This window comes from Ixodes scapularis, unplaced genomic scaffold (genome assembly GCF_016920785.2).
Source record: "Ixodes scapularis isolate PalLabHiFi unplaced genomic scaffold, ASM1692078v2 PGA_scaffold8__174_contigs__length_109621045, whole genome shotgun sequence".
NCBI lineage: Eukaryota > Metazoa > Arthropoda > Arachnida > Ixodida > Ixodidae > Ixodes > Ixodes scapularis.
This window is the reverse complement of record NW_024609883.1, coordinates 99,351,695-99,362,963: the sequence shown is the minus strand read 5'-3', so window position 1 is coordinate 99,362,963 and position 11,269 is coordinate 99,351,695. Positions and strand designations below refer to the sequence as shown.

The window sequence follows — 11,269 nt, the reverse complement described above, 5'->3', positions numbered from 1 at the left end:
GCTAAAAACAAAACAAAAAGGGGTTTGGATGATTTGAAGTGGTTTTGAGACGGTTCAAACGAGCACGTCGAAACGAGAAGTATAGCTAAAAATCACACAAATCTTTCTATTGTGACGTCACGACTATATTTAGGCAATAGAAACCTGGATCCAGCTTGGTCCAGCTGAGGCAGTCCAGCTGGAATCCAGCTGGACTGCCTCATTTCCAGTTCCATAATCTACCTGGAAGTGGACTTATTTTCGCTGGGACGTCATCCAAACATTTGAGGGGAAGGGGAGAGGGGGGAGAAATAAAAAATCGGCTCGTACACCCTTACAGTAGCATCACGCTTGCCATTAATTAACTGCTAACCTTGACACAATCTCTTCCACTAAAGTTAACCTCACATATGCCGTGGAAGGCAGGGACCCACAACTTGAAACAACGCGACTGTTGCATCGAGCAGAAGTTTAGAAAACTTGCAGTTGTTAGTACACAAAGCCGATTTTCAGCTATTTATTTTAAAGTGGTTTAGATACGTTCGGCAAAATCCGAATTTATTCATTTTGTTCCCCCATACGATCGCCCCCGTCCGGCAGCAAACACTGCTGTTCCTTGTCTCGCCGCTGCGGCTGTGTGGCGCCACCGATTAGCTCCCCAGCGTGGCCAACTACGACGTAAGCGCAGTAGCTGGTGAAGAGTGCGACGAGCGCGGCGAGCAGAGTGAGGATGACGTAGACGTTAACCTCCGAGACGAAGCCCGACGCCTGCACGATGTGCATGTTGTGGCTGGAGGGCTGCTTGCGGGCGGCCATGAGCTCGACCCTGTTGAGGAACTCCGCCACGCGCAGGGCGTTGTGGTGCGTAATGGCGGCGCGCATGACGGGGTTTCCGGCGGCCATCTTGAACGTGAAGAGCTGCATCTGGGCGTAGTTGCGGACGAGGCGCCAGGGCAGGGAGTAGTCGTCCAGGGCGTAGGTAACTCCCTGGTTGCACAAAGGAAGACAAAAAGAAAGCATACGAGAGTTTGTACGTCTGCGGCAAGCTGTGAACGAGCAGCACGAGTCTTCTCGTCAGTCTGGTTAGATTGGCATTAGGTTTCCAAACAACAATGGTATCGCTGAAAGAAAAGAGGATAATATTTGTAACAACGTAGACTGGTCTTTAAACGAAATTGACGAGTTTGGTCCGACACCACGGAGTTGTTGGGGATTATACATCAATGTACCACAAAGGAGGCGCAGAGCATTCACCTACTGCGCAAAAATGAAACGCGTTACGCTAAGAAGGTCAGGCATTAAGGTTTTTACACCCGTAAGAGTGAAACTAGTTTGCCTATGGCTATCATCCTAGAGCTGTTCCAACAACACCCTTAGGGTGATGGCGATCATAGCAACGTCCTATAGATATATTTTTAAAATTTTTTATTTATACATACCCTCAGGGCCGTTATGGATTGAAAAAAAAAAGTTATACCCCACATCAAGAAAAACAAAACAAAAATCTCTCAAGATAAAAAGATGGTTTTAATTAATACACAGTATGAAATGGTTAGTCAATTATATTACGAACGGCGGTTCGTAGTAAATCAAAATCGCGAACTGTTGCAACTTGAGAGGGAAGGTGGTTCCAGTCATGAGAGGTGCGTGGGATGAAAGAATAAAGAAAAGAGAGGGATTAGTGTTGCATGATGTAACGCCTACCTTATGATGATGATTCAATCGCGACAATCTGTATTATATATGAAGGAGAGGTGAGTAATGCACTGCGCAAAGATGCGTGATGGTAAATATTTGTGAAAAAGGCAAATGCGTGCAATTCTGGGACGTTACGTTAGAAGTGGCAGACACAGCTTAAATTTCATTGAAGGTATACTGCGGTACTTCGATAGTTAGAGTAAATGAAACGAGCTGAGTTATTTTGTATAATTTCTTACTGATTTACGAGAATTTTGATGTTAGGATCCCACACTGAACAGGCATACTCTAGTTGTGAACGAACGATAAATATGAAGAAAAAAAGTTATTTAGTGGAGGTAGGGGCTTAGTAGAATTTACGCTGTAAGTTGCCGAGCATGCGTGCGATTAGCTTTATTTTATTTTAATTTTATTTAGCCTTATTTTCAGTGACCCACCAACAGCTTAACGCCTCCTTAGTGGTGCACGTATCAATGAGCCAATGAGTAGTAAAATGTTAAACAGGATAAAAGCGGAACGTTAGTAATAAAATCAATGCGGGCCTTCCAGCTAAGATAAAATGTGATATAAACGTCTAAATACTCGTATGGTCTGGCAGATTCTAGGGGACCATCATTAAGTTGGTAAGATGGCAAGTCAGTCTAACTACCGAGAGATACGCATATAAATTTACTCTTGTTAACATCTAGGCTCATCTGCCACGTGTTACACCAAATAGAGATAGCGTTAATGTCTGACTGGAGCGCACGCAAGTCGTTGACAATGGTCATTTAACGGAAAAGAACACAATCATCAGCGAACAAATGGAAGATGTAACACTGTTTGGAGTACACTGAAATGCAAGTCACGTTAGTAAGATGTTTTTAATACCTATATTTTTTTAGTTTAAGTAGTAGGAGACGATGCTTCGCGAAATCTAAAGAAAGAAAGAAAAAAAAACTGTTTGTTAAGGATCTATTGCTAAGTATGGTATGCAACTTATGGGTGGATAAAAACAATTGCGTTTTACATGAAACTGATTTGCGAAAACCACGCTGAGCAGGATGAAAGGAGGAATTGGATTCCAAATAGTTAGCAATATGGGAGAAAAGTATGGGTTCAAGAATCTTACAGGCTACGCTAGTGATGGACATGGGCCTGTAGTTATATGGCGAATGCTTGCTCCCACTTTTATGAAATGGAGCCACCCTTCCAATCTTCCAGTCTTGAGGGAGCTCTCCGTGGTCTAATGATTGCTAAAACATTTTAGTCAGGGCAATGGAGGAGCGTATTAATATATGTTTTCTCAGGAGCAGGGGTAATACGAAAATAATCTTTGGAGAAAGGGAACAGGGGGAACAAAGGACAAACACAAATCTCCAAATACAGCTAGGTGTCCTTTGTCCCCCTTGTTCCCTTTATCCAGAGATTATTTTCGCCATTCTTGTCCAACTCGCTTGCCCCTTTGTATTCAATAGCATTATCATCATAGGGGTAATACTATGGACACCAGCGGCGCAGAAGGATTTAAGTGAGTAAATAGTTTCAGCAATACCAATTGAGTATATGAAAACAGTACACATAGTTGAGTACGTGCAGTGGAATAACTCTGGCAAGAGTGTAAAAAATACTTGAAAAAGCACTAGAGAACACATTGTTAGGCTTGAGGGAACACTCGCCATCATCTATTGGCTCGCCATAAAAAAAAATGGTTAGTATAATTCGCGCGTTGTCAATGGGGTTAACATCCTAGAAATTTCTAGGGTTGTTCAATAGCATGTTCGGTAATGTTTTGCTAAGAAAACTAGCCCTGACATTCTTGGCAGCTGAATTATACATATTGCCGCGCGCAAGGCTGAGAAAGCAACGCTCGGTCACGGACCTCCAGAAAGTTCCCGTTTATTCATGTACCGCACGTAACTTCTATCATTTATCCCTGCTTTTGTTTTCTAGAAAGTACGTGTTCATTCTCGCCCCGATCACGCGACGCTCGAACCGCTTTCGCCGAATCTTCGAGATAGCGGCGCACTCTAGATAAGAGGCCGCCCGCGACCTTGTCGAGTCAGTCTCGCCCTAGCGCTTGATTCTGCTGACACGCCGACTTCGACGCCCGCGACGCTCTGCTTTCTTCTGTCTCCTTCTTTATTTTTGGCACAAGTTCGCCACATTAAACGTTTATTTCTTCCTGTTTATTTCCTATTTTTTGGTCACCACCCGTGACATTTTGGTGGAGGTGCGGGGTAGCGCATGCCCGTGCAGCGTTCCCCTCCCAGGGCCCGCAGTGCAAGCCCCATTCCGAGCCCGGTGAGAAGACCACCCGACGCGGAACCTGAAACTCGGACCAGTCGCCGCACCCAAGGTCTACACCCGGAATACGGACTTCTGCCACCCAGGACCAAGCAGCCAACGAAGCCGACGATGGACGGCCAGCAGTCACAGACCCCGGCCGCTCCTGCCTTCATCTACCTACCAGTCGCACCCCGGACTCCGACGCCATTCCACGGGGACGCCCACGAAGACGTCGAGGACTGGCTTCAACAATACGAGCGGGTGGCCCAGCACAACCGATGGACGGAGGACCAGCGCCTGCAGAACCTTTACTTCGCGCTCGAAGGAACGGCCAGGCACTGGTTCGAAAATCGGGAGACATCATTGATCTCGTGGACCGCCTGCAAGAATGAGTTGAGGCGAACTTTCACTAACCAGTATCGACGGGAGAGGGCCGAGGACCTTCTTCGAATGAGAACCCAGGGCGCAAACGAGACCATCACCAGTTTCGTCGAGGATGTCCTGCGCCTGGTCACTCGCGCCGACCCTGAAGCCACCGACGAAAAGAAGTTGCGGATCCTGATGCGAGGCGTACGAGATGACATCTTCGGAGGCCTCGTCCGCAACCCGCCGACCACCGTCGAGACGTTTGTAACAGAGGCGACCAACATTGAACGGGCCCTGCAAGCACGAGCCGCTCACTTTCATCGAGCCCCTGCCGTCGCTGCACCCACGCCGTCAAGCTGCGCCCTCAGCCCCAATATTCCAGGGATCCGAGAAATAGTCCGGGACATCGTCCGTGAAGAACTGAAGAAGCTGATACCTGCCACCGAACGTCCAGCTTCACTCTCGATTGCCGAGATTGTTCGAGAAGAGGTCCAGCAAGCGCTCCAGCCAGATGTTCTCGCCGACGCCGCACCGGAACCACCAGCTGTGACCTATGCTACCGTTGTTCGTCGTCCGCAGCCTCCTATTGCTCGGCAGTACCCATCTGCACCCCAACGAGAAGTCTCTTCGCCGCAGTACGCGCCGCGCCAAGAGCAGCGTGGACTTCGAAAGACCGACGTGTGGCGCACGGATGACGGACGCCCGGTGTGCTTCCACTGCGGGGAGGCTGACCACGTTTACCGAAGGTGCCCCTACCGCCAGCTCGGCCTGCGAGGATTCGCTCCAAACGACCGTCGACCTCGTTTTGGAGAACGACCAAGGGACATCGAGGAATACCTCCGTCGCCCTCCGTCACCAGCGCCCACCGCACCACGAGGTTCCCGTTCTCCATCCCCCCGACGTTCCGCGTCGCCTTTCTGTCGGTCGCGCCGTGACAGCCTGTCCCCCCTATCTCGTCGGGAAAACTAAGTGCGGCAACGCCTGGAGGTGCCGTTGCCGAAGACGACCCGAGTAAAGAGCCTCCAAGAACGCCGGAGCGCTCCCACTCTCCCGACGCCACGCATCGCTACGACGCCCCTGCAACGGTGTCCAACAACCTAAACGTCGTCATCGACGGCCACGACGCATCGGCACTCGTGGACACCGGAGCAGACTACTCAGTCTTGAGTGGGAGGCTCTCCCGCCGCCTTCGAAAAGTCATGACGCCGTGGGAAGGACCCCAAATACGAACCGCCGGAGGACATCTCATCACACCAGTCGGGAGATGCACTGCTCGCGTCGAGATCCACGGTGAAACGTGCCCTGTCAAGTTCGTCGTTCTGCAAGACTGTTCGAGGGACGTTATCCTCGGAATGGACTTCCTCTGCGAGTATGGCGCCGTCATCGACCTCGGAACAAACCGGCTGACGCTACGAAAACCTGCTCCATCAGCGGAGGAACCCCAAGCGACGTCACCCACGGTCCGAGTCCTCGCAAACCACGTAAACCTACCACCGCGGTCGAGTGTTTTCGTACTTGTCGGGATCGATGGAGCTTCCTGTGGCGAAGTTCTTCTCGAGGGAAGCCTCCAATTGCTCCTGGGAAGAGGCATAGGCGTCGCAAGGGGAGTAGCTGAACTTCAGGATGGGCGGACTGTGGCCCTCGTGACGAACTTCCGAAACGAAACGCAACACCTCACGAAAGGTGCAGCCGTGGGCCACGTCGAGAAACTCCGAAACCCCGCCGAAATCACCGCGATTACTGACGAATCCTCGCCGCCCCAGCAAGACCGTACGTCGCCAGCGCAGCTCGACATTGACCCTAAGCTTCCGGACCCTAAACGGCGTCAGCTGGTTAACCTCCTCGCCGAATACCGCGACTGCTTTGCGACGTCGTCGAAGGTGCGCCAGACCGCGGTTGCCAAGCACCGCATCGTTACCGAGGACGACGCGCGCCCTGTGCATCGATCGCCGTACAGAGTCTCCGCTAAGGAAAGGGAGGTGATCCATCAGCAAGTTCAAGAGATGCTGAATGACGACATAATCCAACCTTCAAGCAGTCCATGGGCCTCTCCAGTCGTGCTGGTTAAGAAGAAGGACGGAACTCTTTGGTTCTGCGTGGACTACCGGCAGCTCAACACGGTTACGAAGAAAGACGTCTACCCACTCCCCCGCATCGACGACACTCTAGACCGGCTGCGCCACTCTCGATACTTTTCATCGATGGACCTGAAGAGCGGCTACTGGCAAATCGAGGTCGACGAACGGGACCGAGAGAAGACAGCCTTTGTCACGCCGGATGGACTGTACGAGTTCAAGGTGATGCCCTTCGGACTATGCACGGCGCCAGCAACTTTCCAGCGTGTCATGGACACCGTACTGGCAGGGCTGAAGTGGCAGAGTTGTCTCGTCTACCTTGACGACGTCGTAGTATTTTCAGCTGACTTCGACGAGCACTTGAGACGACTCCGAGCTGTTCTTCAAGCCATTCAGACCGCCGGACTCACACTCAAGCCGTCAAAGTGCCGGTTCGCCTATGACGAACTGAAGTTCCTTGGCCACGTGGTTAGTAACGAAGGCGTCCGCCCAGACCCCGAGAAGACTCGCGCCGTCGCGGCATTTCCAGCGCCGACAGATAAGAAGGCCGTGCGAAGATTCCTTGGACTTTGTGCCTATTATCGACGCTTCGTTCGGGATTACGCAAGGATTTCCGCACCACTTACGAATCTCACGAAGGACGCCGAGAAGTTCGAATGGGCCGAGGAGCAACAGCAGGCATTCGACGAACTGAAACGACGACTCCAGACTCCTCCTGTGCTTGGACATTTCGACCAGGATGCGGAAACAGAAATTCACACGGACGCAAGTAACGCGGGACTGGGCGCAGTACTAGTCCAAGTGCAAGAAGGCATCGAGCGAGTCATCGCCTACGCAAGTCGGACATTGTCCAAGGCGGAGAAAAATTACTCCACAACTGAGAAAGAATGCCTTGCGGTCGTCTGGGCAATAACGAAGTTTCGTCCGTACTTGTACGGGAGCCCGTTCCGTGTAGTCACGGACCACCACTCGCTCTGCTGGCTTGCGAAGCTGAAGGACCCGTCAGGACGCCTCGCTCGATGGAGTCTTCGACTACAAGAGTTCAACATGACAGTGGTCTATAAGTCAGGCCGCAAGCACAGCGACGCCGACTGCCTGTCCAGAGCCCCCGTCGAAACCCCTTCCGGCTGCAGCGACGACAATGACGACGAGTGCTTCCTAGGAGCAGTGAGCACCGACGATATGGCACGACGTCAACGGGACGATCCAGAGCTGCGCGCATTAATCGAGCACCTGGAAGGGGGCAGGAGTACCGTGCCACGTGTCTTCTCACGAGTACTGCCGACCTTCGCCATCCGGCAAGGTGTACTCTACAAAGAGAACTTCGGCAACAACAACACTCCGTGGTTGCTGGTAATCCCGAGTGACCTTCGAGAGGAGATCTTCCAAGCCTGCCACGACGACCCGACATCCGGACACCTTGGTTACAGCCGGACACTGGCCCGTATTCGTGTAAAGTATTACTGGCCGAAGCTCCCCAAGACCGTCCACCTATACACACGATCATGCCACGAGTGCCAGCGACGCAAGAAACCGCCGACGAGGCCGGCCGGATTTCTGCAGCCCATTTCTCCTCCAACTACACCCTTCCAGCAGATCGGAATGGATCTACTTGGTCCTTTTCCGCCTTCGACGTCGGGGAACCGCTGGATCATCGTCGCCACAGATTATCTCACGCGGTACGCCGAAACGAAAGCTCTTCCTTCAGGGACTGCTGTGGAAGTCGCCAAGTTTTTCATCGAGTCCATCGTCCTCCGGCACGGCGCACCCGAAGTTCTGATTACAGATCGCGGATCTTCGTTCATGGCCCAGCTGACGCAAGAGATCCTTCGTCTCAGTGGCACCGGCCATCGTCGAACCACTGCATACCACCCGCAGACCAACGGGCTGACCGAGCGACTCAACAAGACAATCGCCGATATGATCTCTATGTACGTCGACGTAGAGCACAAGACGTGGGACGAGGTGTTGCCCTACGTCACGTTCGCCTACAATACGGCGGTTCAGGAGACCACTGGATTCACCCCTTTCCAGCTGGTACATGGTCGGAAGGTAACGACCATGCTGGACGCAATGCTGCCCCATGAGCCATCTGACAATGAGAGCGACGACGCCCAGGCGGTTGCTCAACGCGCCGAAGAAGTCCGCCAGCTCGCCCGACTCATGATTCAAGACCAGCAACGCGTCGACGCGGGCCGCTACAACCTTCGTCGCAGGGACGTTCACTTCCAGCCCGGAGACAGGGTGTGGGTGTGGACGCCCATCCGTCGCCGCGGCCTCAGTGAGAAACTGCTGAAACGGTACTTTGGACCATACAAGGTACTTCGTCGCCTCGGCGAGCTGAACTACGAGGTGATGCCCGACGGAACAAGAACATCATCACGCCGCCCACCACGACCTGAAGTCGTCCACGTCGTGCGCCTGAAGCCGTACTACGCTCGATAGGACTGTGGATCTTATGTGTTTCAAGTGACTCTTTAGTTTGCCGTTCTTTTTATGTGCTTTGTTTTGTTTTACACTGCATCGGGGCGATGCACGTTTAAAGGGGGGAGTAATGCCGCGCGCAAGGCTGAGAAAGCAACGCTCGGTCACGGTCCTCCAGAAAGTTCCCGTTTATTCATGTACCGCACGTAACTTCTATCATTTATCCCTGCTTTTGTTTTCTAGAAAGTACGTGTTCATTCTCGCCCCGATCACGCGACGCTCGAACCGCTTTCGCCGAATCTTCGAGATAGCGGCGCACTCTAGATAAGAGGCCGCCCGCGACCTTGTCGAGTCAGTCTCGCCCTAGCGCTTGATTCTGCTGACACGCCGACTTCGACGCCCGCGACGCTCTGCTTTCTTCTGTCTCCTTCATTATTTTTGGCACAAGTTCGCCACATTAAACGTTTATTTCTTCCTGTTTATTTCCTATTTTTTGGTCACCACCCGTGACATTTGTATCACATTGCAACAGTGTGATAAAACAACCACCTATCTTAGTTGCCAGATGTCTTTTTGCAAAGTAATAGAAAGCTATTTTTGTTTTTGTTTTTCTTTCAGGTTGAAGAGTCGTTTAACCTACTTGTTATACCAAGGTGCCTGTGAATTATAAGGTATTACACGAAGGGGTACGAAACGGTTAATTAGCTCTGCGACACTATTTTTGAATAACGACCAGTTGCATTGAACTAAGCGTTCCTAAAATCCGTTGAAAAGTTCCTAGAGACGGCTGTCTAAGTTGTACTAACAGTACAGTGCGCTGCAATATGAAAGACCCACTGGGAGCGCGTGGCCAAGGCAGTGACTGGCGGGGGCGCTGCGAGCGCTCCGGGCAATTTTATTCTGCCTCGAGGGGAGGACGCTCAGTCGGAGCTTAGCACAAAATGATAAGCGCGGTGCGCTTTAGCTGAGCCCCGAGTGAGCGTCCTCCCCTCGAGGCAGAATGGAATTACCCGGAGCGCTAGCAGCGCCCCCGCCAGCCACCGCCTCGGCCACGCGCTCCCAGTGGGTCTTTCTTATTGCAGCGCACTGTGCATTCATATTCAGTTTAAAAGTAACACGCACCACATACAACTTACACATACACCAAAATAAATACATGCATTGTGAAGGACTTTGTATCTCGTACTCCTAGAACAAAAACATTTGTAGAGACAAGAATTATTCGACTTAGTGGCTAAAACAATGTCCCCTGCCTAAAGTTGATATGATTTTGTTTTCGCTTTCTCCCTACACTCCGGCACTCTTTTCACACCATTTTACACCCAAAGGAGATTTGAACCTCGCACCCTTCAGAAGGTGAAAGGGTGTACAAAGTTTATGCCAAAAATTACCATTATAAGAATGCACCAAAATTTACGACCAGTGTAATCATAGGTGCATGTCTGTGGACCAACCTATTTTATACCCTGAAAAGCTTAAAACATTTAGTATGTGTGTGGAGTAAAAACTGATACGTTACACAGAAGTACAGAAACATCATACACTATACCGCACGCAGCTTGAGACATAACCCTGGGGAGAAGCCTCAGATGGACAGCGGTCGTTTCTTCCGGCTGCTCTTCAGCCCCGAGCAAACTGTTATAAAGCCTCACATTACTTCCTACAAAAGACAGTCTGCATATACTGTCTATAAGGTGTGTTTCTTCCTTGTCATGTAGAATTAGTAATAAAAAGATGTGCCTGCAGACATGTTCGAAACATGCACATGTGTGAACCAAACGTGTTGAGACATGTTCGCAGATAATTCCGACATCATGTCTGCAAAGAAACTGCGTGTCTTTTGTCTGATGTATGAGCGGCGTGACTGCGCCTTTAACGAAACGTCTGCTGTCATCTTGATGGCGTGTGTTCTGTTTTGTTTCGCTTGTGTTACAGAAAGACATGTTTCCGGAACGGGTGAGGATAGGCAGCCGTCACCTCCAACGTGACGCCGTTCTTGGCGAGCACCGGGTACTCCTGCTGGAAGTCCGGCCCCGAGGGCGGGTCCTTGGCGAGCTTCGAGAGGGGCTTCTCGAGCAGGGAGCCCAGTTCCTCCGCGATCCTTGCATCGTCGTACCGCAGCTGACGATGACGGTCGGCCAAAGAAGGACGTTGAGGAGTGGAACCTGAAGCGACGGCGGGTGTAGCCGCCGCCGCCGCCATCACTAGCAACGATGGCAGCTGGAGCGCTCCCATCACCCGATGCAAAGGGCGAAGCCGGAAGAATCCAATCCAGTCCATGCCGACGAGTTTCGAGCCAAAGGAGATTTGAACCTCGCTGGTCGAGCCTAGAGCATGGTGTAAGATACACTCTTTAGGTAAGGACAAAGCGGGGCTGAATGCGCGGCGCGAGGAATCAGATATACCTTCGTTCGACGGGCATCAGAAAGGCTGCATCATTCCGCGGCCACCGTGCCCGC

General features: G+C 51.5%; 1 protein-coding gene across 1 annotated transcript; it reads right to left on the bottom strand.

Moving 5' to 3' along the window:
- Positions 1-537: 537 nt before the first annotated feature.
- Positions 538-11,012, bottom strand: LOC121045747. The gene is made up of 2 exons (XM_040498925.2): positions 10,788-11,012; positions 538-966 (listed from the first exon to the last, which is right to left on the bottom strand). Exons 1-2 carry the CDS (start codon positions 11,010-11,012, stop codon positions 538-540), a joined length of 654 nt encoding a protein of 217 aa, XP_040354859.2.
- Positions 11,013-11,269: the final 257 nt, after the last annotated feature.

Coding starts and splice junctions, on each gene's coding strand:
- LOC121045747 (XM_040498925.2), bottom strand. CDS start 11,012: ATGGCGGCGGCGGCGGCTACACCCGCCGTCGCTTCAGGTTCCACTCCT. Junction 967..10,787: donor AGAACGGCGTCACGTTGGAG/GTGACGGCTGCC, acceptor TTGTGCAACCAG/GGAGTTACCTACGCCCTGGA.